The 25,349-nt window shown below is 61.9% G+C and overlaps 3 protein-coding genes across 6 annotated transcripts; 1 reads left to right on the top strand and 2 right to left on the bottom strand.

Moving 5' to 3' along the window:
- Window positions 1-561: 561 nt before the first annotated feature.
- Window positions 562-4,504, bottom strand: LOC311429863 (FH2 domain-containing protein 1-like). Its single transcript, XM_084506101.1, has 10 exons — window positions 3,683-4,504; window positions 3,542-3,603; window positions 3,165-3,267; window positions 3,018-3,103; window positions 2,845-2,945; window positions 2,708-2,778; window positions 2,526-2,633; window positions 1,563-1,633; window positions 1,162-1,438; window positions 562-1,075 (listed from the first exon to the last, which is right to left on the bottom strand). The coding sequence occupies exons 1-10, from the start codon at window positions 3,935-3,937 to the stop codon at window positions 671-673; spliced, it is 1,539 nt and encodes a 512-aa protein (XP_084362227.1). The 5' UTR covers window positions 3,938-4,504; the 3' UTR covers window positions 562-670.
- A 139-nt stretch (window positions 4,505-4,643) lies between these two features.
- On the bottom strand, window positions 4,644-11,083 carry ARFIP2 (ARF interacting protein 2). 4 transcript variants are annotated; one of them, XM_084506102.1, is made up of 9 exons: window positions 10,952-11,083; window positions 10,318-10,425; window positions 10,098-10,206; window positions 8,597-8,707; window positions 7,719-7,834; window positions 7,383-7,604; window positions 6,868-7,025; window positions 6,605-6,779; window positions 4,644-6,260 (listed from the first exon to the last, which is right to left on the bottom strand). In XM_084506102.1, the coding sequence occupies exons 2-9, from the start codon at window positions 10,414-10,416 to the stop codon at window positions 6,105-6,107; spliced, it is 1,146 nt and encodes a 381-aa protein (XP_084362228.1). In that variant the 5' UTR covers window positions 10,417-10,425; window positions 10,952-11,083; the 3' UTR covers window positions 4,644-6,104. The 4 variants fall into 4 exon arrangements, with proteins under 4 accessions (XP_084362228.1, XP_084362229.1, XP_084362230.1 ...); XM_084506103.1 differs by lacking the exon at window positions 10,952-11,083 and having other exon boundaries at window positions 8,597-8,692; window positions 10,318-10,838; XM_084506105.1 differs by lacking the exon at window positions 10,952-11,083 and having other exon boundaries at window positions 6,118-6,260; window positions 6,663-6,779; window positions 10,318-10,846.
- On the top strand, window positions 11,013-12,266 carry TIMM10B (translocase of inner mitochondrial membrane 10B). The gene is made up of 3 exons (XM_084506107.1): window positions 11,013-11,191; window positions 11,361-11,456; window positions 11,538-12,266. The coding sequence occupies exons 1-3, from the start codon at window positions 11,156-11,158 to the stop codon at window positions 11,844-11,846; spliced, it is 441 nt and encodes a 146-aa protein (XP_084362233.1). The 5' UTR covers window positions 11,013-11,155; the 3' UTR covers window positions 11,847-12,266.
- Window positions 12,267-25,349: the final 13,083 nt, after the last annotated feature.

The following is a 25,349-nucleotide window of genomic DNA, read 5'->3' as shown; positions in this document are numbered from 1 at the left end:
ACGAGGACCGTCCAGGACTGGAGCAGGTTGCCCAGCGAGGCTGAGCAGCCTCCATCTGCGCAGGTTTTCAAGATGCTGCTGGATAAAGCCATGAGCAGCCTGGTCTGACCCCACAGCAACCCATGCAGGTGGTTGGACCAGAGGCCTCCCGAGGTCTCCAAGCCCCCTGCACTGTTACTCTGCCCAGGTTCCAGATGCCCCCAGCCCCCCGCCCAGCCCCTGCACCCTTTACCCTCTGGCCACCTCCGAGTGCTGCTGGGGGTCCCCGAGTGCCCCCCTTCCCCCCCTCCGCAGCCAGGACAGCAGCGGGGGGGCGGGAGGGGGCAGAGGGAGGCGGCCGGGACGGGGCGGGGGGGGGGCGCCCCCAGCTGCCCCGCACGGCCTGGCACGGCCGGGGCACAACAAAGGGCGCAGTGAGCGGGGGAGCGCAGCTGGGCCGGGGGGGCGCGGCCGGGCACGAGGAACGCCCGCGGGGCTGCGACGCGCTGACAGCGGCCGGGCGGGGGCCGGCAGCGGGCGAGGGGGCTGGGGGAGAGCAGGGGGGGGTCCCACAGCGGAGGGGGGGGTCCCACAACGTTTATTGACACTCGGAAAGGAGACGCGCGCGGAGAAGGATAAAACCCGGTCGGCTCGGGGTAGGCGCCGGCAGCCCCCGGCTCCCGCCGGGCCCTCAGCTGGGGGGGGCCCCGCGCGCCCGCCCCGCCGCCAGGCGCCGCAGGAAGCCGAGCAGCGCCGAGCCCTCGGAGGGGGCAGCGCGGGCCGGGCCGGGGGCGCCGGGCCCCTTCCGCTGGAAGAGCCCGGCCAGGCCGAAGAAGGGCGCGGGGGCCGGGGCGGGCGGCTCGGGCGGCCGGGGCTCGGGGCCCCCCCGCGGCTCGGGCAGCGCGGGCAGCTCGGGGGCCGTGTGGCGCCGCTGCAGGGCCGGGGGGGCGGCGAAGGGCGGCGGCAGGGCGGGGAGCGGGCGGGGGGCGCCCGGCTCCGCGTCCCGCGCCGAGCAGGAGGCGACGGAGCGGCGCTTCTGCCGCTGGAGCTCCAGCTGCTGCCGCCGCCGCCGCGCCTGCTCCCGCGCCCGGTTCTCCTGCGGGGGGGGGGGGGGGGCGGCGGCGTCAGGGCGCGGCGGGGGCCGGGGGGCGGCGGCGCGGGGCGGGCGGGGCGGGCCGGTACCTGCACGGCGCCGAGGAAGCGCCCCGCGAAGCCGTGCAGCACCGCGCACAGCTCCTGCAGCCCGCCCGGCGCCGCCTCCTCGCAGTAGAAGTCGAGCGCGGCGGCCGCGGTGCGGTGCAGCCGCTCCATCGCCGCCCGCGTCCCGCGCAGCTCCTCCTCGGCCGCCCGCAGGAACGGCGGCAGCCGCGGCCCCAGCCCCGCCGCGCCCAGGCTCCGCGCCCCGGCCAGGCGCCCCGCCAGCCGCCGCAGCTCCCCCTCCACCTCCGCCTGCTCGATCCTGCGGGGCGCGGGACGCCCGTGGCACGGCCCCGCCTCGCCCCGCGCCCGGTGCCGGCCCCACGCGGACCGCGCCCGTCCCGGGGCAGGGCCCACGCGCGTCCCGGGAACCGGGAAGCCCTTACCGCGAGGCCGGGCCCACGTGCGGCAGCTTGCTCGGGAAGTCCAGCAGCTCCTTCTGCATCCTCGCCGCCTCCTGCGGGGCACGGCAGACAGAGCGTGGCCCCCGCAGCACCGGGACAGTCGGGGGGGACACCCCCACTGCCAGGCAGAGCCGCAGCCCCACGGAGCAGAGCAGCTGCTGCCCACTCCCCCGTGGGGCTGGTGCACACCCCCAGGGCCCCAGACGGATGCAACACAAGGATAGTGCGGGCACAACCTGACTGTTAATGCCTGCACTGAAAGCAACTTGAGCAAGTAGTAGACGTGCCTGGCAATGACAGACACAGCCTCGAGGGCACGCGGGGATTTTGGGGGATACGTAGCAGCAGTGGCAGCAGGGTCCACACCTGGCCCCAGAGGAACAGGCCAATGCCAAGGGACAGCATGGAAGCAGAGGGGAGCAAGCATGCATACTGGCAGAGGCAAGGGCAGTACTGGCTCTACATGGACAGAACTAGGGAGTGCATGAGCTAAAACACGTGCTGGAGCGCATCTGCAAGGAAAACAGCCTCCTCCACATGTGCAGGCTGGCTGTATCTCAGCCAGGGCGGCATGGGAACGACCTTGGGCATGGCAGGGGAGGGAGCGGGAGGCTGCAGGCACACAGCGCAGCATGTGGGGACACTGCCCCTGCTCCTGCTGCACCTCATGGCAGCCCAAGATGGAGCTGAGGCAGCACACATTGCTGCTGCCCAAGGTGGCACATGAGAATCATAGATGCCACTGCTGGGATGGTGGGGGTTGACAGCAGGTCTGAGGAGAGCAGAAGAGCAGCACAGGCAGTGAGACCATGCCTATGGCAGCCAGGCCTGGAGCTGCTCCAAGGGCCAGGGAGAGGAGCAAGGGGTGTGGGGACCCCTCAGCAGGGAGAAGCTCTCGGTATGAACTCAGTGCTCTGCCATGAAGGGCAGCGTGCCCAAGCTCACCATGGCCACGAAGTGCAGCAGGTCCATGCCTGGCTCGTTGGCCTTGGTGTCAGGCAGCTTCAGCAGCGAGGCGATGCGGAAGCCAACAGCGCTGCCGGCGTAGCCGCCCTGGGATGGGAGCAGGGCAGTCACCACAGCCCTGCAGAGCGCAGGGTGGGAGAGCGCCCGCAGCACCAGCTCACCGAGTTGAGGTGGTTGCCCGTGCTGAGGATGAGGTGGAGGATGGTGTGCAGCTCCTCACACTCCAGCAGCTCTGGGGAGGGGGCAAAGGGTGAGCAGGGCACAGGACGGTGCTCCCACACCCCACGGCATGACTCACCCGTGGCGGCATCCGTCAGGGTCTGGATGGAGCCGCGCAGGGCACTCAGCCGGGGGAAGAACTCCTCCTGCAGCACGAGCAGCTCCAGGCGCTGGGTGTAGCTGGGGCAAGGGCAGGGTGAGCGGGGTGAGGACACGGCCCCCCCCAGCACGTGGGGCTCCCCCGGCTCCCACCTGGGCACCTCCGTGAGCAGCAGCATGAAGAGCTCAGGGTCGGGGAGCTGCCAGGGGCTGCCAGAGAAGGCACGCAGCCGCGCCACCTGTGGGCAGAGGGGGCATCAGGTGGGGGGCGCCGGGCACCCCCCGCTCCCCAGCCCTCACCTCTGCGGCACCAGGCAGCAGCCGGGACAGCTCCAGCAGTTTCTCAGCCCCGTAGGGTGCCCCGATGCCCTCCTGGATGTCCCGCACGATCTGGCGCACCGGCCTGGGCGGGGGGGGGAGCGCATCAGCCACGGGATGCTGCCCCCCGGATCAGGAATCCCCCGCCCGCTCCCGCCGGGGGCACGCGGGGCAGCAGGGCCCCAGGGAGCAGACAGCCCCGCGTGTCGTGCCCCTGCTCTCCCCCACGCGTGGGCCCGGGGCAGCCACTCCCGTCCCCCCCCGCCCAGCCACGCGATGTCCCCGAAGGAGCGCAGGTGCCGCCCGCGCCCCGTGTGCGGGACCGGGGCTGCCCGGGGGGCCGCGGGGGCTCCGCTCACCGCTTGAGCTGCTTGAGGAAGACGCCGAGGGCCAGGCTCCGCTTGGGCTCCAGCAGCGCTGCCTGCGGGGCGCGGCGCGGTCAGAGCGGGCGGGGGCGCGACCGGCGGGGACGGGGAACCGGGGAGGCGCGGGACACTCACCGCGGGCGGCGGGCGCTGCCCCGGGGCCGCCCCGCGGGGCTCCCGGAACAGCAGCCGCAGGCGGGGCAGGTCCAGCGGTGGCGGGGGGGGCCGCGGCGCCCACACCGAGCGGCGCCCCCGCACCCGCGCCGCGGGCAGCGGCTCCCAGTGCAGCGCCCGCAGCCGCTCGCCCCGCGCGGCCGCCGGCGGGGAGGGCACCGCCGGGGGCGGCGGGGGCGGCGGCGGCGGCGGCTGGGGGCGGCGGGGGGAGCCCATGGCCAGCGTCGGGGGGAGGCACGGCCGCCCCGCCGCTCTTACGGCCCGGCACGGCCCCGCCCGGCCCCGCCCCGCCGGGGGGCCGCGGGTGCCGGCCCCGGTCCCGGCCCCGACGGCTCGGTGCGGGTCGGCACGGCCCCGGGAGGAGCTGCTCCTGGCCAAAGCCGCCTCGGCTCCCACCCGCCGGCCCCGTCCGGCTTCACCGCGCCCCGGGGCGGCCGCTGGGGCCCTGCTCCGCAGCCGCAGAAAGCACCGAGAGCCGCCGGGGGCCGGGGGAGCGCACGGCGCAGCGCTCCCGGCGGAACGGGACCGCTCCCGTCCTCGCTGCCGTCACCAGCCCCAGGCCGGTCCCTGGAGACGGGCGAGAGCGGCGGCGGGCGGGCGGGGAGAAGGACCGATCCCCGGGCCCTGCCCCTGAGGGCCGACAAGCGCCCGGGGGCCCTCGGGGTGAGCGCGAGGCCCCCGCGTCCCCTCCCGGGCGCGAGGCAGCGAGCCCAGCTCGGGCTGGAGAGCAGCGCGACCCCCGCTGCTGCTGTGCCCCCAAACACCCTCGGCTCAAGCCCCACAGAAGCAACGGTGGGACACGAGCTGCAGCCTGCAGGAGAACCAGCCACTGTCATCGGGAACTGCTGGCACCCGGGGAACCCCCAGGCCCAGCCTCCAGCCTGGGAGCTGTGCCCACAGCACCACACATACAGGCGAGCGGTATCATTATATTCTGTAGTTTTATTCTGATCCGTACCGTTTTATTCTGATTCGTACCATTTTATTCTGGAGTCTTACAGAAGTGGAGAGGGAAAGGGGGGCAGACCTTCACCAGGAAAGGGGGGGGGGTTGTCAAGATCCAGACATTAAATTACCAGGAATTAAATTAGCAAGAAAAACAAACTGTCTTGTCTCAGGAGAAAGTGCCCAAGTGCTGCATGTGGCCAGGGCGAGAAGCAACACTCAGCTGGAGCGGGATGAGCTCCCCCAGGCGTGGGACACCGGCCGGAGCCCCAGCATGGCTGCGCAGAGAAGCGCACCTGCGTCACACACACGGACATGCACATGCACCGGCCCTAGGACGTGGCCGCCCTTTGGTCCTTGGTTTAAGTCCTCGCCGCCCCTCGGTGGCAGCCAGGTCCCTGTGGGTGCTGGGGGAGTGGGGCTGCCTGGCTGGCTCCGAGCAGCGCGGGGTGGGAGCAGGTCCACGGCTCCTCGGGACAGCAGCACCCAGCGGCCGTGACCACCCCAGCCCATGTCCGCCCACGGAGCTGACGCGCACGGCCCTGGCCAAGGGAAAAGCAGGGATGGGCGCCGTGGCATGGGAGGCAGCCCGGCACAAGCGGCCCCACCATGCAGGGGAGTGTAGTGTGTGGCCGGGAGCACCAGCCAGGTCAGGGGGAGTGCAAGAGCAGCTGCCTGGGAACACCAGGGATCAGCCGGGAGAGACAGGGCAAGCCCAGAGCTGGAGGGGGAGACAGCAGGAGCCCTGGCCACCTGCCACAGTGGGGCTGGGACCCCCCGCCAGCCCTCTCAGGGACTGGGAGGGGACTGGGAGTGCCAATGCTACCCCTCTGCAGCTTTGTCTTCATTTCAAAATAAACTTTTTTTTGCGAGGGGGCAGTGGTGTGCCTGGCCTGGCCCTGCAGAGCCTGGCTCAGGGCAGCAGGGGAGGCCAGCGGGGGAAGCAGCAGGGACACGTGGAGCCCACGCACCCTCTTGCCCCATGGGGAGGCAGTGGGAAGCTGCAGTGAATCCCATCCCATCCTGCAAAGGTGCCTAGTGGGATCTGAGCGTCCCACCCTGGGGAGGGGGGACCTGTGGCCTTGTGGGGGGCTGCAGAGGGTGCCCACCATCTCGCCAAGGGGTCTGCGCTGGGGAGGGAGCACGGGGCCAGGTAGGACAGGACTCTGCCCCAGGGGGAGGCGCAGGCCAGGGGAGCCCCGTCCTCTCCAGGCTCCTCTCCCCAGGCAGGGGAGCAGCGACCCACTCAGAGCCCCTGCCCGCACCCCGCCAGGCTCCTGCCCTGTCGGTGCCCCCGGCTGCAGGCGCAGCAGGGCCGAGGCCGCGTCCCCCGCTCACCACTCGTGCACGCGGTCTGGCCCTGCACCAGCAGTCAGAGGTCCGAGTTCAGGTCCATGGCTTCCCCGGCCAGAGCACAAGGTGGGGCAGGCTGGGGGGCTCACTGCTCCTCCAGCCAGGAGGGCTTCTCAGCACCAGGGGTCTTCAGCTTGATGTTGAACTGCTTGAGGGTCTGCTCCAACTGCTGCTGGTTCCCAGCAAAGTAGGCAGAGATGGCGTTGTGAAAGAGCAGAAGCTGCTTGTGCATCACCTTGATCTGGGGAGAGCAGGAGTCAGTGTGCATCCTCCCAGACCCACTGCCCAGCACCCAGGGACGGTGGGAAGGGGCCAGGGCGTGACCTGCCCAGCACAAGGGGGGACAGGACGGGACCAGAGCTGCTGCCGCCAGCCAGAAAGCAGCTGCCTGCAGCGGGCAAAAGGCAGGCGGACGGACGGGCGCTCACCTGCCCTTCCCCTCGCGGCTCCCAGCCGCTGCACGGGCACTGCCCATCTGCAGGTGCACCTCGGGCATGGGGCCGTGAGGCCGCGCAGCCCACAGACAGGGCCAAGGGACACGCGTGCGCAGCACAGTCCCATCTGGCACCCTGCGGCCCTCCCCACCTTGTTCTCCTCCAAGAACTTGAGCTTGATGGCCACATCAGCACGCAGCTTTTCATACTTGTCCTTGTGGCTCTGAAACTGGCTCTGGGCTGCGTCCAGCCGGCACAGGGTGCTGGCATCCCGGGGACCCATGCTCAGCTCCTCCAGGTCCGTGCGGTAGGCGTCATACTCCAGCCTGCACAGGGGCAGCAACAGTCAGAGCTGCACGGTGGCCCCTCCAGCCACCTGCAGCAACCCAGCCCTGGCCTGTGCTGCTGTCCTACCTGGCTGTCTCATACTGCTTGACCGTCATGAGCGTGTCCTCCATAGTCTTGTTCACCAGCGTGTTGATGCTGGAGACAAAGAAGTTGACAGCTCCCAGTAGTGTTTCTCCATTCTTGCAGAGCAGTTTCTGTGTCTCCGCATTGTAACCAAACTCCTCCTGGGGCAGAGAGGAGGACGAGTCATGGTCTGCAGCAACACAGCTTGCTGTGCCCCTGCCCTCCTCCCACGTGCCCAGAACCCGCTTGGCCCTGCACCAAGGAAGGGCTGCCACAAAGTCCTGCACAAAGTCCTTCCCAGCCCCGCAGCATTCACCAAGCACAGCTGCCCTCAGCCACCTCCTGCTTTCCCCACCCCCTGCTTTCCCCACATGCCTGGGGGTGCTGCCCAGCAGAGCGCTGCCCAGGCCATGCTGCAGACCCCGAGGCTACTCTGGGTCTCTCAGTTTCCTTCCCAGACACAGCAGACCGCAGCACCAGCCAAGACAAGGCAAGCACCACCAGCCCAGCAGGCATACCTGCAGCTCAGGAGACTTCTGGCTGAGGTCCGCAAAGGCATCCCCCAGGGCATGCTGTGTCTGCACCAGGCTGTAGAAGTGGTTGGTGAGAGCCCGTGCAAGCTGCAGCACGCACTCGTACTTGCGCTTTGTCTCCCGGAGCAGCTCGATCTGCGTCTCCAGCTCCAAGTCCACCGTGCGGGAGCCCCGGCCAAACCTCTCCGAGATGAGCTGCTTGGTGCACTGCAGGAAGAGGGAGGGGGTGTCAGGGCCCCGTCCCTCCATCCCTGTAGGTCGGCTGCACAGAGAGGCCTGGCCTAGCCCACCCCCTGCCACGTGGCCGGGTCTCCTGCTCACCTTGTACGTGTTGATGCCCCACTTCTTGACAATGTCAAACTTCTCCACGGCGATACCACGGACGACCTCCTCCCCTCCAACTGGCGGGCTGGGATGGGGCTGGTGCAGCCCAGAGCCTGGAACAGACAGCACACTGGTGGGGCTCAGCACAGGATGCAGCTGCAGGCTGGGCTGCCCGCTCCCAACCACGGCTGGCACCGAGGCTGCTCCCAGGGGCAGCACCTTGCTCCCTGCAGGGCTGCACCGGGGCCTGACAAAGTACAAGCAAAGAGAACTCAGGTATGAGCAGCACCTGGCTCTGCACAGCCCACACCAGGTGCCTCACCCCACACAGGGCAGGGCAGGCAATGGCTTTCCCCTGCACGCCGAGCACCGTTACTGGCTCTGACAGAGCCCTCGGTATCACACGCCTTCTAATCTGCCCGCAGGCATCTCAAGCATGCAGCAGAGAACCTGGTGCTCAACGTCCTTCCAGACAGGTCCCAGCACAGGCTACAGTGCTGGCAGCAGTGGCTGCTGCTCAGATGGGAAGTGCTGCCCCCCCCACACATCCACTTGCAGTGCTGCTGGTGGGGCCAGCCCTGGCACTCCTCATGCCCCCAGGCACAGCGCAGGTGGAGGTGAGACCAGGAAACCGCAGCAGGGGCAGGCGCACGGTGTCACCACCCAGCCACCAGGCTTCAGCAGCACCGCCTGTGCCCCCTGCACCAGCACCATGGCCGGGCATGGCTGCTGGGGGGGGCACGTGCTGGGGACGCTCCCCACCACAGCAGGGGAAGGAGTGAGCTCTGAGGAACCCCGGAGCACACCAGATGCCCCAAGCGGGAAGACCCCAAAGGCCACGTGGCGCCACAGTGGGGCCGGGGTAGCCACAGTACCTGCTGAAGCACCAGCCTGGCTGGCCATCCTGCTGGCGGCAGATGCACTGGGGGAGACGGATGGTCCTCGGGGTGAGTGAGGTTGGACAAGACAGCCTGGAAATGGAGGGGCTGGCAGGAGGTGAGCGGGGAGGGAAGAGGTGGGATGGTGCGAAGGACACGAGAGCAGGAACAGCCAGAACAGAGGACGAGTGTGCAGGGAGGACGGCAGCAGGGGAGCAGATGAAAGTGTGATGTGAAATCAGAACACACAGCTGGCTGCTGGACAGACAGCACCGCACCAGAGGTGCCCAGGCTCCTCTCCCGCTCCCTCCCCGCCCCTTGGCACATCACTGTGCCACTGAGCTGAGAGCTGGGACAGGCCAGGGCTGACAGACACAGGGATGGCAACCACTGCACATGTTCTCCCTTCTGCAGCGGGCTGTCAGCAAAATCCCACGTCCCTTCCATCTGTGCCAATTCACCTGTTCAGCCTGGCACAGCGCAGAGGAGCCCGTAGTCAAGCCATCTGTTTGCTGATGAAGGGATGCATCGGCCAAGAGCCGGGACACAGAGACTCATGCAAAATGGGGACAGGGTGAGAGTGGTTGCTGGGACCAGCCAGCACGTGCCCTGGCTGCAGGCACGCGGCACCAGCAGCGACCCGGCCGCCCACAGGCACTGCCCCTGGTATGGAAAGGTGCTCACAGACAGGCTCTGCCATCGAAGCACCCACGACCCCCAGGCTGGTATCAGCCACAAGGGGCAACAAGCACAGAGCCCGGGGCTCAGTCACCCTGCCCTGTTCTCCCCCCACACACCTGCAGGGCACCCCTTGTCCCCTGGGCACAGCCACCACAAGCCCACACCAGCACCGTGCAATTCCAGGACCTGGGACGAGCTGTGTCACCAGGCTCTTCCCCACCACCAGCAGAACTCCCGAGAGCTAAGCCCATGTGCCACAAGCTGCAGCACTGCGCCAGGAGAACCTGCCCTGGGGGGCAGAGCCCCCAGCGGGAGCCCCGCACCTGTGGGAGAGTCTGGGCACCAGCGGCCTGGGCCCGTGGCACCACTGTGGCTGCCCAGCACAAGGGGCTAAGGCTTGGAGCCGGGGCACAGGCTGCTGCTACAGCCTGCCCTGGAGGGAGAGGCTGCAGGCACGTTGTGCCAGTGGGGGACACGACCCCAGCAAGGGGCCCCAGAAAACAGCAGCTGGGCTGCCCCCGAGGAACGGGCTGCACTCTGCAGGGCCACGCCACCTCCCAGGGCAGCTGCGGCTTAGAGCAGCTTCTGCCTGTGTCCCCGGGCCTCCTGTGAGGCACAGCTGCCCCCGCTGGGCGCCGCACCCCGGGGCAGGACCGGCCTCGACGCCTGCCCCCAGCAGCAGGCAGGACAGGCAGGCAGCGCGCTCTGCTCTGCGCCCCCACCGGAGCCCTCCCCTCCCCTCCGAAGCCTGCCATGCAGCCCACCCCTCACCCAGCCCCGTCCCCGCCTGCCCGCACGGGGCCCAGCCTCCGCCTACCTTTGATGGTGCTGGTGGGGATGATGCCTTCGGCGGTGCCCCCGTAGCCGCCAGACACGATGCTGGTTTCGTTGAGGTTGGGCCCCGACACCATCACCTGCTGCAGGTCCTGGGGGAGCAGAGCGGGGTGAGGCGCGGGGACAGGGACGGGGCCCCCCGCGGGGACCTGGGGCCACGCAGCCCTCGGCTGCCCCCCGCCCGGCGCCCCCCAGGCCCAGACCTGCTCCAAGCCGTCGTCCTCGGGCAGGCTGCCGGTGTCCCCGTTGCTGCTGATGGGGATCTCCATGGTGGCCGCCTTGCTCATGATCCCCTCCGACATCCTCAGGGCCTGCGGGGGGGACACGGAGGCCGCGCTGGGGGCCGAAGGCAGGGGCAGGGCCGGGGGCGGCCCCGCCGGGCTCCGTGCCCCGGGAGGGGCTGAGCAGCGGCCGCTGGCCCCGGGCCCGGCGCAGCCCCGGGCGCCACGTCGCAAGGCCGCGGCCGGGCCCGCTGCGGGTGGCGCCGCCCGTTAGCGGGGGCCGTGCGCGCGGCGCGGGGGGGCTCCGAGCGGCGGCTCCGGGCCCCGCGGCAGGCGGAGCGCCCGCGGCCCCGCACCGGGAGCGCGGCACGGCCGGGAGGGGGGGGTGGGGGGGAGGCCCCGCGCTGCTCCCGCACCCCGCGGCCCGGGCACGGCCTCGGGGCTGGGGGGGTGGGGGCGGCCCCGTGTCCCCGCCCGGGGGCGGCAGCGACCAACGGGACCCCGCCCGCAGCTCCCGGTGCGGCCCCCCCGGCCCGGTCCCTACCCCCCCCCCCCCTCCCGGTCCGGCCCGGTCCCGGCCCCCCCGCCCCGCCCGGCCCCGCCCGGCCCCGCCCACCTGCGCCGCCCCGGCCCCGCCGGGCCCCCCCCGCCGCCGCCGCCGCCCCGGCCCCGCTGCGCCTCGGCCCGGCCGCGCCGGAACCGCGGTGACGCCAGGCCCCGCGTGCGGGACGCCGGGACCGGGGCCGGACGTGGCGTCAGGGGGCGGCCCGGGGCGGGCGCGGCCCCTCCGGAAGCGCGGCCGGCCGGGCGGGAGGGCGGCATGGAGCCGGCGGCGGAGCAGCAGCAGCTCCGCAGCGTGAGGGGCGGGGAGCGGGGCGGGAGGGGAAGGGAGGGGGCGGCGGGGGGGCACCGGGCCGGGGCCGGGGCCGGGCGGGGGGGGCCGGGCGCGGGGCCGGGTTTGGGTCCCGGTTCGGGTCCCGGTTCGGGTCCCGGGGAGCCGCCGTGCAGCGCCGTGTCCCCCGCAGCTGCGGGACTTCCTGCTGCTCTACAACCGCATGACCGAGCTCTGCTTCCGCCGCTGCGTCTCCGACCTCAACCACCGGCTGCTGACGCGGCGCGAGGTGAGCGGGGCCCGGGGCCCGGGGGCCGGGGGCCGGGGGCCGGGGGTCCGCGCCGCCCCGCGCTGAGTCCCGTGCCCGCAGGAGCTGTGCCTGGAGCGCTGCGCAGGGAAGCTGGTGCGCTGCAACCACCGCCTGATGACCGCCTACGTGGCCCTGATGCCGAGCATCGCGCAGCGCCGCGCCGCCGACTACGAGGCCAGCGCGGCCCGGGCGCAGGAGGCACCGGCGGCGCCCGCTGCCCCCGACGCCTCCCCCGACGCCGCTCCCGGTGCCTCTCCCGGTGCCTCCCCCGACACCTCTCCTGACGCCGCTCCCGGTGCCTCTCCTCCCGCACCGGCGGCTGCGGCCGGCAGCGGAGCCTCGCCCGGGCCTGCGGGTGCCAGCACGTAGCGGAGCCGTGAGTCCATCTGCAGCTTCCAGCGGCAGCAGAGGGCCGAGTGGCTGCGGGGCAGCCCCGGGCCCTGTGCTCGCGGTGTGAGACGTGGTTCCTGGGCCTCCACGCGGCGTTGGTACCACGGGTGTGGAGCAGCAGAGCTGCTCTGCGCCGAGGCCAGGCCTCGCAGATCCACGTGCATTTACATTGACAGCCAGGTCTGCCTGTCCCCAGGGGCATCAGGGCAGGGGCAGCCCCCTGGCCCTGAAGATAACGAGAAAGGGATCTGCGGCAGCCGCCATTCTGGCCGGGAAGAGCTCCCAGCTGAACTGTCCATTGCCTTAGCGACTCCTGCACTGGGCTCTCACGCTCCAGAATGGGGGTTCCCATATTTCCAGGAGGCTGTTTCCTGGTACAATTAAACACTCTCTTCATAATTGTCTCAGTGCTAATATGTCATGAGGGAACACAGGTATTGCTCCACAAACACCCCCTGCACGCTGCATTCTGCTGGGCCAGGGGTGCTTTCCCTGGGGCAGGGATTCACACTGCTCCTTCTGGTCACCCTTCTTTTGTCCACTTTGTGGCTGCTGGCATTAGAACAGGCCGCAGAACGTGGTGGTGCTGGGACAAGCCCTTTTTCTGGGGGTGGTGGGGTGCCTGCTGCAGCATGGCTGGGCCCAGTCTTACAGCCAGGCAGGGCAGTGTTAGAGGTGGCTTAGCCTGGAGAGAGTGGGACCTGCTCCAGCGCCCTGTGTGCCACTGCAAGGCTGCTGCCAACTGGAGCTGGCCTCATCCAGGTTACAAGGCTGAAGGTGCACAGACACACAGACGGTTTGTAACAGACGCCTGGGATCACCACGTAAGGCAGCACTGGCGCGAGCAGTGCAGGCTTCCTGCTCCTGCCTCAGTGATGGGGTTGGCACAGCGCATGCAGGGCTCTGGGGCTGGCTGGATGTGCCCTGCAGCTGCTGTCCCTGGACTCAGGATGTGTTCGGGGGGCAGTGTGGCCGCGGGCTGTGGGGCCACACTGCCCTGGGGGGCCAGGCACATCCTTGCTGCAGGAGGTGTCTGCAGAGGCTGCAGAGCCTGCCTGGCCAGCCATCCTGGGGACTTTGCACTAGATGTTATCCTGGGGACACAGACAGGGCCAGGACTTGCAGAATCACAGAATGTTGAAGGTTGTAGGAACCTCTGGACGTTGTTTGGTCCAATCCTTCTTCTCAAGCAGGGACACCCAGAACTCCTGTTAAACCCATCTTCCCAGGTTACGGAATGCTGGTGCAGGTGTTTCTGTGATGACACCTCTGGAGCATGGTTGCTGCCTGCATCTGGAGAAATGTCCCCTGATGCCTGCAGGAGGACTGGGAGGCAGCAGCTTATCGCACCCTGTTGCTGCACCATGGGGTGCAGCAGGGGCTTCATGCACTGCCAGCTGCTTTGCTCAGCTCCGGTTTATTGCTCCTCGCACACCTTGCTAGAAAGCAGGATTTGTGGCACGGTGTTTCTGCAGTTAACTGGTTCTAGGAATAAACACGGAATTTGAAGCCCGCCTTCTGTGTGGGGATGAAATGCCTTTGAAGGGTGTGTGCGCCACGTGTGTGGGCTGGGGGCACATCACCAGCAGGACATCTGCTGGTGCAGGACGTTGGTGCGAGAAGCCCTGCAGTGAGGCGGTGCCGCTGGGGTGGGCTGCTTGGCCGGGGCGAGAGCACCAGGCTGTGCTCTGCGGGCTCGGACTGCAGCTGCACAGATTGTCCCATTCAGGAAGCCCTGGAGAAACAACGGAAAGAAGAATGCAAAGTTTGTGAAGATTAATGACATTTTCCAGAGCATCTGTTCCGTGTTCTGGAGGGCCTGGTGGAGCCCAGTGTGGGTGGGTGGCAGCTGGTCAGAGCCGCGAGCCTCGTGCTCCTCATCTCCTCTGGGACACACTCTGCTCCTGGCCCAGGAGCTCCAGCCGTACCCGTGGACTGGTTTCAGGGGTGCAGGGGGCGGGATGCAGCACGGCTCCTGTCCCCCCGCAGTTCTTGGGGGATGCAGCTGCAGCAGGGGTGCCCCTCACTGCCGCGGGCAGGCACCGTGTCCCTGCCCAGCACCAGGCCCCATTCCCGGGCCTGGCAGCACGTCACCCAGCCCCAGCGTAGCCCCGGCTGCCCCCATGGGACCCGAGCACCCCAGTGCAGACGAGGCTGCCCCCAGGGGACAGGGCTCAGGGTGCCTGCAGCTGGAGGCTGCACTGGTCTGCCAAAAGCTGTGTCAGTAGCTCCTGGCACGTCCCAGGAGGCGATGTCTACACAGGCCATCTTTCTCTCCTCTCATCACAGTGGTCCTGTCCTAGGAGCTCTCAGGTGCCTCCTGGACTCAGTGGCCTCATGGCCTCACCAGCAGCAGTAGTTGCAGACTCTGGAGCTGCTTTCTGGAGTTGCCAGTTGGTGCATCTTCTTGGTTGCTTTCTGTTCCAGACACCTCCCTTCTGTGAGGCTGTCAGTTTGCAGGTTTGTGAAGGCTGCACATCCTTTGTTTTCAGTCTCATTTTTCTGAAGTCTGTCCGGAGGCTGCAGGTGGTGTGTCACACTGAGGATGTGTGACCGCTCTATTGTGGTCACCATTACTTAGTGTCTGGCTGACTGCAAAATGGTAATTATACATTTTCATATAATTATAGAATGGTTTGGGTTGGAAGGCACCTTAAAGATCACCTAATTCCACCGCCCACCACAGGCAGGGACACCTCCCACTAGAACAGGTTGCTCAAAGCCCCATCCAGCCTGGCCTTGGGCACTGCCAGAGATGGGGCATCCACAGCTCCTCTGGGCAGCCTGTGGCAATCCCCTAAGATTTTTTCCACCTTGTGAAAAGGTATGAGTTTAATGTATTACCTAGCACATACGTAATTTGTCAAGGAAGGCATTGAGCATTTGTGCCTGGGTGCTCGGGCTGTGCCTTGGCTCTCACCTGCTCCTAGCTGCCGGGGAAGGTCCGTGCTGCTGCTCTCCCTGCAGACACAGTGCCCTGCCTGCCTGCTCAGCACCTCTGGCACTTTGGCTTCTCCCACAAAGCTTCTTCCAAACACCCCTTTCATTGTCTTAAACCAGAGCCTTCCTCTGCAGCCACGCAGGACATTCCACCGCGGGACATTCCACCGCCGCCTTCCTCTCCACAGCCCGAGGCGCAATCCAACCTTTGGAATGTTTTTGTCATTTTACAAGAGATTGCCTGTGTTCACAGGCCTAACTGTGCAAGAGCATACCCGAAGTGGTCAGGAATGCAAGTCCAGGCTGCGATATGCCGGGCTGCGTCCTGATAAACAGCTCAGCTGAAAAGGGCTTGGGAGTAACCATGGGAGCAGCAGCTCCTGAGCCAAAGAGCAGCACATCCACTAGCGCCCGCAGGACGAGTGCCCCATGCATGACACCTCTGGTGGATGGTGCTCAGGGACTGGAGGGCAGCACAGAGATGACTGGAGGTCTGATGAAACCCTGTTTGGGAACCAAGGGCAGACATACCAAGCATAGACTTGAGCATACTCAGTAGGTTTGGGCCAGGGAGTTTGCTCCAGGCAGTGTCCGGACAAACATTAACTAGCTCAAAGGATGGAGATTTCCCCTTACTCATCTCCCTGCTGTAACAGGTGACCACGCTTAGGGTGAAAAAGCTTTTCTTTGGGTCTACCTTTACTATGGAAAAAACTTTTCTTTGTGTCTAGCACCAATTTTCCATGTTCCAATTAATGTCCGTGGCTTCTCATCCTGCCACCAGGCATTCTTCATCACTGTCTGACCAAATTACAGCAGGATTGTGTTTGTCCCCACACAGCTCCTCCAGCCTGCACCGTGCAAAATGTCCTGGCTGCTGCTGCACCAGAGCAGAGCCGGAGGCCCCGGCCAGGACACAGATGGTGGATGGATGCCGAGGGGCTGTGAGGGGTGGCGGGGGCCTGCAGTCTGTGGGGGTGGGCAGGTTGGTGCCCCTGGGGCATGTGGCAAAGCCAGGGTTGTTGTATCTGTGCCTCAGGCAGCCGTGCCACAGCAGCATAGCAAGCACAATGCCCTGTCCTGCGGATACATCTCATCTGTGTCTGTGGAGGCTTGTGCCATCCCGTGGTGCCTCAGCATCTCCCGGTGCGGGCAATGGAAGCCTGAGCTGAGTGCTGGGTGCTGCTGGGGACGCAGCAGCACGGTGCTGAAGGGGGCAGCCGGGCACCGCTGTGCCCCTGGCCCCTTGCAGCGCTCTGCGGGGGTCCTGGCCCCAGGAGCACCAGGAACTGGTGGGCCAAGGCTGGTCCCAGTGTCTGTCCCTGAGGGCTGCTGCTGCCTGTGAGACTGTCGTGCTGACCTCCACCCTCTGACCCATTGGCTAGACAATTTTCCACCTATGTTCCTTTTATCAAGCCTTTATTGCACCCATCTGGCTGCCAGATGCCACAAGTATGGGAAAAAGCATTGCTAAAATGAAAGTAAATGACATCTATCACACTCCCTCCCGCTCTGAATGCTGTCGTCTCCCTGAACAAACTGTTCAGGGAGATAAACAGCTTCACCGAGCACCTCTTGAACCAGACCCAGTGTCTTCGTATTCAGTAGGCTCAGCTAGATTTATTTATTTTTATTTATTTATTTATTTGTTTTCATTAATTCGTAGGTTTGATTTTTGAATCAGAGCAAATTTTCAGCATGGCACCTGCAGCAAGGTTGTTCAGGCTGTAGCTGGACTTTGCATGAAAGCCATTGTTTGTTCTCAGCTTGCCCATGACGAGCTCCACTTGAAGCCTTTTAACTCCTGTGTGGAAAGAGCAAATATTTGACTCCTCTCCACCCTCTCTCTTGTTCCTTCCTGGGTTTAGAGACCTCTTTGATCTTTACTGTGTTGATTAAATGAGTCACCTGCATTTGCAAGTTGTTCCTCAGATTCTTGTTGTGTTGTTAATGTGTGGCCTGACATCTTCTGGTACTTTCCATTTTCCTTACCTGGATTCAACTTCAGTGTCTTGAAAGATGCCTCCTTGCCCAGAGCTGCTCCTCGGCTTTCAGCCGTTTCTTCTGTGTCTTCTCAGGTCTCTGCCTGGGGCCTCACTGGTACTGTCTGGAGGGATTTAACTCTTAGCTTGCCCTGTGAGCATTTGTTTAAGACTAGATTCCTCATTTGTGCATTGTTCCCTTTCTTGAACCACATCCCAAGATAGATGTTTGACATATGCATTCACATGGGGGCCACTGGCTTTGCCGGGAGTTACTCCAATGTTGGCAAAGTGAGCACCTTGGATTGGAAACAACAAGTGGATGTTATTAAGCATGTTTGGCTTAATCAGATTGCTCAAAATGCACTGCAGTCTATACAGACAGATATGTTGTCTGGGCCATGTTTCTGAATTATCATTAGCACTCAGCTAACCATCACTCTGTAAACCGCAGCACATAGATTGAGGGTACGTAAAAATTATGGTATCTCTGGCAGCTCATTTTATTAGCATTCCATGTAAGATTCCAGAGTTCCAGACTATCAAAAATACCTTTTGTAATTGCTGATTCATTACTACAGGTCCATGAGGTTTCCAGGTCAGAATCATTGCAAGCTCGTGTTGTTATATTCAAATTGGAACTGCACTTGGGTGCAATTGTAATGCGGAATGTAATTACAATTCCTTGCCCTCTCCAGCCAGGTTGAGCTTGTGCCCTGGGGCATTCTAATACACCATGGGGCTTTGTAATACGGATGTGCCCTGAAAGGTTGTCATCGATAATTTGGAGGTGCTGGAGAGCAATGTGACAAATCAGGCCGATACTGAGATGCTTTGGGAACAGGTTCTGCCACCCGGGTTCAGCATCTAATGATAGAGAGTGGTGTAAGCACAGCAATCTGACTTGTTACCCACTTGAGAAATTGTGTTCACAAATGCGATTGTGATACTATCCCTGGTACAAGGAAATGAGTATTATGCCAATTAATAGATATGACCCAATAATTACATATATATATATACACGCATTTATGGGTATATTAATAATATATATATATATACACATATATAAGTATATAAATAATTATGAGACAGAAAGGAAATTAAAGGCGTTTCCCCCAAGAACCTTTCTTAACTCTGGGATTCTTGGTTGCCCAAGACATTGTTTCCTGCTTGGCTTCCTGTCAAATGGCCAAACAAGCCATCAGGATGACAAACAAGGTAAGGCCAAGGAAGTTAATTTGTGTTCCTGGTTGCCAGTGTTGCAGCTGGGGGTAACCTCAAACAAAACACAGAAACTGCTTAATTCCCTTTGGATATTAGATAATTTGGATATCCACTGCTCAGAAGTGAGGTGTTTGTTACCCTGGTGGCTGAGCACCTTCCACATGGCACTTTGCAGGGGTTTTGGTACCATGCAAGAAAAACTTCCTTTTTGCAGATGATTAACCTCAGAGGTTGGTCCAATAGATATTTGATTATTATTACATATATCTGAAGTAACACTGCAGTGCTATGACAAGCTTTCCAGATCGGAGGAGTGGCGAGGATCTGTTGATTGTTTAAAGCAGCAACTGCATCATCAGGGTCATGTTGTCACCTCTGGCACAGATGCAGGCTGAGGCTTTGGACTCCCTGGTGTGGCTGTGAATGCATTGCTGAGTTTTAAGATTTCCCTTCCAGCATTCCATAGCACCATTTCACTGGTGATAGAGGATGAGGAAAATTCACCTAATTACATCTCTGTATAACTTTATTTTTTAAAATGCGATATGACTGAATCTCAGAGGGTAAAGGTAGGTGCATAAATCATTGTTCTAATCCTAAAATGTTGTATTTTGCACTAGCTTGTGGGCGCATATAGGCCATACCTAAACTGCTAACAGTCAGCCTGACCTGACCATCAACCAACCTGTCCCTCGGAGCTACGGTCATGCAGCTCTTAGTCTCCACGGATGGGGACTCCACCACTGCCCTGGGCAGCCTGTTCCAGCGCTTGACCACTGTGAAGAAATTCTTTCTCTCATCCGATCGAAACCTCCCTGGCTCAACTTGAGACTGAGCATCACACGATCAGAGATGTGGGGAGTACGTATATGTGGAAGAATTCAATCTCTGCTAGTCAGTGTGTGCTTGCAGCCCAGAAAGCCAACCTTATCGTGGGCTTCATCAAAGAAGCATGGCCAGCAGGTCAAGGAAGGTGATTGACACCTCCGCTCTTGTGAGACCCCACCGGGAGCCCTGCATTCACCTCTGGGTCCCCCTGCACAAGAAGGACATGGAAGTATTAGAACAAATCCAGAGGAGGCCACAAAGATGATCAAGGGGCTGGAGCACCTCTCCTACAAAGGCTGAGGGAGTTGGGGTTGTTCTACCTGGAGAAGAGAAGGCTCCAGGGAGACCTTATAGCAACCTTCTAATACCTAAAGGAGGCGTCAAGAAAGCTGGGGAGGGACTCTGTCAGGGAGTGTAGTGATAGGAGAAGGGGGAATGGCTTTAAACTAAAAGGGGACAGATTTAGATTAGAAATTAGGAAGAAGTTCTTCCATCTGAGGGTGGTGAGGGCCTGGCCCAGGCTGTCCCTGGGAGCTGGGGGTGCCCCAGCCCTGGCAGTGCCCAAGGCCAGGCTGGATGGGGCTGGGGGCAGCCTGGGCTGGGGGCAGGGGACTCAGACCAGGGCAGGGGGGTTGGAATTAGATGATCTTTAAGGACCCCTCCAACCCAAACAATTCTGTGATTCTATTTCTAGATTGTTTAATCAAGCTATCTACTTCATGGTTCCAACTGCATCTCCTATCTTTGCCCTTCACACGTGCTGATACACACCTTGTTCAGAGAGGATTCCCACTATCCTGCTTCTCTTGAGCTGTTACAGCCTTGATCACAATTCTTTTTCCCAGACTTCCCTTCCTTTGATCTTCCCCCTCCAGTCCCCAGCACAAGCAGCCCCAGCCGTGCCTCGCAGGGCCCCATCTGAGCTGACCGCCCGGCCCTGGGCGTCGGATGTGCTGCCTGGGGGCTGCAGCAGGGCCCCCTGCTCCTTCGGCCCTGCCAGAGGTCAGACCCAGGCTGCGGACCCGTTTGGGACACATCGCCCATGCAGGGGGTGCCTTGCTGCACGCCCCCCCCGCCTGCCGTGCTGGGCACCAGCAGCCTCCGAGCTGCGGGGTGCAGCCAGTGTGCCCCGAGCCCTGGGGACAGGAACAGGGCCCCGGCTGTGGGGGCACACCCTGCGCAGTGGGCTCAGCTCCCATCAGTGGATTTTCCCCAGGTGAGCGCCATGCCCGGGAGCCTCACGGCCTTGCTGACCCCAGCTGCGCAGGGTGCCTCGGGCCTCGTCAGGAACCCACTGCCGCAGTCCCCTCTGACAGCCTTTTTCTGCAACTCCGGTGCGCAGGCTAAAGGTGGCCCTGGCACTATTGGGCCCAAGGCCTGCCACTGTAAAACTCTCAGTATTAAAAAATGAAGCTCTTTGTGAGTCACTGTCCATTCCCAAGCAGCGTGTGCTCCTTCAGCAGGTCACGCCAGGGTTAGGCGGTTCTGCTGCCCCCAGGATATGGGCTTGCCAGAATCCTGGCATTCAGAAGTCTCAGCAGAGCTCCTTATTGCAGGGTGAGCCACCTCGGCAATTTGCTGTAAGGTATCAGGGGAATACTCCACCTCACCTGTCAGCTTGTCTAGTGATGCCCAAGTATCAGATTGAAACCCTCCTCCCTCAGAGCATACATCTTTTGAAGTCTCCCTCTCTGAGACCAGAAGAGTACGCTCTTGTTCTGGTGTTTGTGAAGCCGGGGTCTGAGGATGGCTTCTAGCCTCTGACGTGGCTCTGAATATGACCACGGCACTCAAAGGCAGCTGCTCGTGCCTCTGACCCTTGGCTCACTGCTCGGCGGCTTACAGCAAAGTGCCTTCAGCTGCCAGTGCCTCTGTGAGAAGCCCAGTGCAGGGCCCCTTGATGTCTTTTGCTTTACATCTGGAAATCCCTTACCACTTCTACAGTCCTGCTCACGAGGTCTCCCGCTCAAGACAGTTTTCAACAATCCATTTCCTCTCCCCTTGGTGTCTCCCATCCCTTATTCTCTGGCCATTTTTACTGGTTTCCTACAGCCTTCTCCCAGGCATCTGTGACCTGTGTATTTATAGACACCCACTCCTGAAACCAGTTGTAGTGTCACAACCTGTAGGGGATACCCAGCCCACACGTACATAAGGATTGTGACCATGGACCATGGGATTTTAACAGATACAAGGACACAGAGGTTTTTTTTTTCCTTGTCTGTAAATTAATACTAGCAAAGCAAAGCCGTACTCATGATTGCTCACTTACACACTTACCATATACATTATGTGAGGTGTTACCAGTGCAATGTGCCTCAGACTGCCCAGGAGCAGGGCTGGTTGACAGTGGAACTCTCCTATCGATAATTGGGGTCAGAGGGTCTGGAGGCAGCCAGGCATCCTCACAAGGCTCCTTCTGCCCAGGGGCCCTGCACAGGGAAACCACTCTGGGCAGGAGAGCGCTGCTCCTGTGTCTGTGGCATAGAGATGCAAGGGGGCATTGGGCATTGGGGCCTGGAGCAGCTGTGGCTGACATCTGCTCTCATTCTTTCCATGCTTTCTTTGTTCTGCAGTCATCAAGGACACCCTGGGCTCCCACCTGGCCAGGGTGCTGAGGAGACGTCTTCCTCTCCTGGTGTGTTTCCATTCTGACCATGTTTATGCCTGCCCTGTCACACGGTGGGATTTGCCTCCTCTGAGTTGCGCTGCACCTACAGAAAGTTTCATGTATATCGAGTGTGCATCAGACAGCATGGCCCCAGGAGCCCACAGCTGAGTGCCACCCAGCCTGGGGTGCAGCCTCCACCAGGGTCGGTTTCCCAGCTGGCATCTGAAGGGGAAATTCAGGAGGTGCTCAGCTGTGGTGCTTCATGGCCAAGGGATTGCCCAGCACAGAGGCAAGGAGGCCTGGCTGCAGAACGGGTCTCTCTGAGAGCGGGCATGCCAGGGGTGGAACGACCCCACCGAGGGTCTCAGCTTTTTCTTGCAGCACAAGTGCTGGGGGCTGCCTGCGGGGCTTGGGCCAAACTCAGCTGGTCTGAAGTGCTCTGAGCTCTGCTGCCGCTCTCAGGGTCAATGCTGCCACTGCTGTGTGTGGGATATGCTCGTGTGCGGCCTTGTGGACCTCCCTGGCAGTGTGAGGGTTCTGTCTCATGCATCGTCCATTAAATCTCTTTGTGTTCAAGCACAAATGAGTGTTTATTTGCCTCCAGGGTGCAATAGCAATTCCCTGGCATCCCTCTCCAGGTTCAGCACATGGGGGCTCATTCCCAGGCGCAAGCAGTTTTTGAGGCTGGTAGTGGTGACAGCAGGGCTGCAGTGAGGAGCCTGTTGCCAGCTACCAGGGAAAGCAGGCACGCGACATGCTCAGCCTGGCCAGGGCCCCTACGTGGGAGATGGGCTGAAATGAAGCCAGCATGCTTTCTCCTACTGCAGCAAATGTTTGGGTTTTATATGTGGAGACTGGAAGCAGTTATAAAGGAAAAACATAAAAATAAAGTAACGTAAACTTACAATAGGTTTGACGTCAGTCTCCAGTTCTGGCCATGACTAAGTAAACTTTGATGCGTTTTCTGAATTCTTAATGATCAAGTATTAGTTTAACTTATCGCTTAGTGCAACAGCGTGGAAAACTTCCTGGGTTTCAGACTCCTGCTCACTCCCGAGCCCCACCGGCTCTCCCGCAGCTGCCTGAGCCACCTCAGTGCCTCCGTGCTGCAATGCTGCCGGGAGCTACTCAGGGCAAGGAGGCTGCAGGGACAGCTTTGACAAAAACAGGGGAACTCAGGCCACTCGGTGTGTTTATCTGTTCTTTCAAGTAGTCATAAACACTGTAAATAGCAGATCGGGAGCAGCTTTTGGCTCTGTGCACCATTTTTCTCTGCACTTACTAACACTGTGTAGACTGAGTGCACATGTAACAAAACACGGGCTTTGTTAATAGATGGCGTTTTTATAAAGGATGTTCATGCAGGGCAGTGTCTGCTCCTCTGGGGTATTGGGGCACAGGCCATTTTCAAGGCCATGCTGAACAATGGGAAAAAGAAGAAGCCATGAACAAGAACACACAGGACATCAGCCCTGACCGGCAAATGATAAGGAAGGCGGTGATGGGAGCCAAACCTGGTCGGTCACACTAGTTGGTGAGGGTACGTGAGAGTGTGAGAATGTTTATTGCAGCAAAGTACCTGATCAAGGACCTTGTCAACAGGGAAACTAAGGAAAAAAAGGGGAAGGCAGAAACAGGAAACTAAAAGAAAGGGGAGAAACAGCATCTGCATCCCCCAGTTTGGGCAGGGACCACAGCTCCCCTGGCACTGTGCTGGACCCCTGTGGCCAGGCAGGACTGCACTGAATAGCACTGGTCTGTATTGGATTCCAGTGGCTATGCAGGACTGTCCTGGTTGGCACTGGTCCATCCTGGCCCCAGCAGCTGGCTGGACTGTACAAAGCAAATGGAGGCAGTGGCCATGTTCCTGCTATCCCTTGCAGCTTAGGCATCTGTCAGTCTTGTTCTGTCCCCTGTTCCTCAGGGTTAGGTAAAAACTTTAAGCATGGACACAGGCTTTTCCTCCCTGGGAAAGGAAGGCATCAGTGCAGTGCAGTTCCTCTTTGGCATGCAGTTACCTTGGATTTCCCATCTGTTGCGTTTCAGGAACTAAGCTGTTGCAGATGTCGAAAATAATTCATAGTTACTCCTTGTCATGGCACAGCTGCCCCTCTGATATTTTTTCCAGTGGTCTTTCCTCCCAGAACAGCCTGCTGCCAGCTTACAGCTCCAGCGAATGCTCAGAACTTTTGCCCCCTCCTCTCCACTGCATCTCCTGCCCCTTGCCTGAGCGTGGCCGTGGCTCCAGCAGAAGCTGCCCCAGCACAGCTCCAGGAGCAGAGTGTGGTGGCAGCTGCCCCACAGGCTTCTCCTCTGCCATGCCAGCTGTAAGGGCCTGGGCACGCTGTCACATTTTCCCTTGACCTCATAGTCCTTTTGTAGCTGGGTGTTGCCCTGCCTGGGAGCAGCTCCATCAGGCTCCTGCTTTGTTTCCCCTCAACACCCCTTTTGCCTCCACCCACAGCTGCTCAGCTCACCAAGCCCAGCCACCTCTGCTTCCTCTGCGGTGCTGCAAAGCCCTCCTGGGCTGGAAGGGCTGTGGCAGCCAGGTAGGTGTGGGGGCAGCCACATGCTCAGCAAGCTGCCCCCATGGTGTGTGCTGAGCTGCTGCCTCTGCAGAAACATCCATCTCACCCTGCTCTGCCGGACTTGCTGTGTCCCACGGTGCCAGAGAATAGAAAGTACTCATTTTTCTGACATGAATGTAAGACTTGAAAATCAGACTTGAAAATACGTCAGAGTAAGGTAAACATGATACTAGCCCATACCTGGCAGTACAGTGCTTTTATGAGTGTTCTGCAGCATGCTCCCTAGACGCCTGGCATATTTCAGCCTCCAAGCCACATGAATGTGCCTCTGTGAACCCACCTACACCAGGGCTTCCATAACAAAACATTTCTCTTTCTTCCCCCTTTCCTATCAAAAAGCCTTCTTCTACCCTATACTGGTTCAGCACCCCTGGCCTGTGGGCTCCCTGTGCCTCATACTCATCAGCCCACGGCCAAGAGGCTGCAGGATGTTCCACTCCACAGAGCATCGTACCACACGAACCGCAGCTGCCCTGGGACATGCGCCCATTGCAGGGATGCAGGCACCACTGCAGTGCCCAGGTGCTCAGCCCTCAGCTGGCGGGGAGCTGGAAGCATCTTTCCCCAGGTGAGCTTTCAGGATTTGATTTTGTGGCTTCCTCGCCTGAGGGGCACAGATACTGAGAAGCCCAAGGCTATTTGCAAGTCCATGGGAACGTTAGAGTCTGACCTTGGTAGGACTCTGCTTTATCCAGCATCAGGCCTGCCTTAAGTCTAGGGTCATTCTTCCTTTCTGCCCTCCAGAAGCTGATTTTCTACCCAAAAGTGAGATGTCCAGTAAGCTGTCTGAGATGCTGCCCTGTGTGGTGTTGAGCAGCAAAGCCTGTGTTGCTGTGCCATGTCAGTGCTGCATCTGCTGCCCTGTGCCAGAGGGTCTGCACTGCCGCTGTACTGCCACACACAGAGTGTCCAGCAGCTGCAGCCTTGTGCTGCGGGCTCAGCAGCGACTGGAGAGTGGAGCTGGAGAAGGATGTGGAAGATGAGGAGCTGCTGACTCCTGAGCTGCAGCCCACAGAAATGGGCTGGTGGCCCAGGGCCTGACCCAGAAGGGCTGCAGCAGGTGCTGGCTGCCAGTGCAAGGCTGAGGGCAGCGCTGCCACGGCGAACAGGATGCAGCCTTCATGCACAGAGAGCACTGGAACAGGGCTGAAGAGAGCAGCGGGACTGGAGCACCACAGCAGAGCCCAGCAGGCTCCTGCAGTCATATTTTTGTTGAAGTACTACAGCAAGGACCGTGGCATGTCCTTTAAAAGGTTTCCTTACTGCACAGCACTCTGAGGAAGGTAAGCTTGGAAGAGGCGACAAC

The sequence above is a fragment of the Aythya ferina genome (genome assembly GCF_964211825.1).
Source record: "Aythya ferina genome assembly, chromosome: 1".
Classification (NCBI taxonomy): Eukaryota; Metazoa; Chordata; class Aves; order Anseriformes; family Anatidae; genus Aythya; species Aythya ferina.
This window is presented reverse-complemented; position numbering and strand designations above follow the sequence as displayed.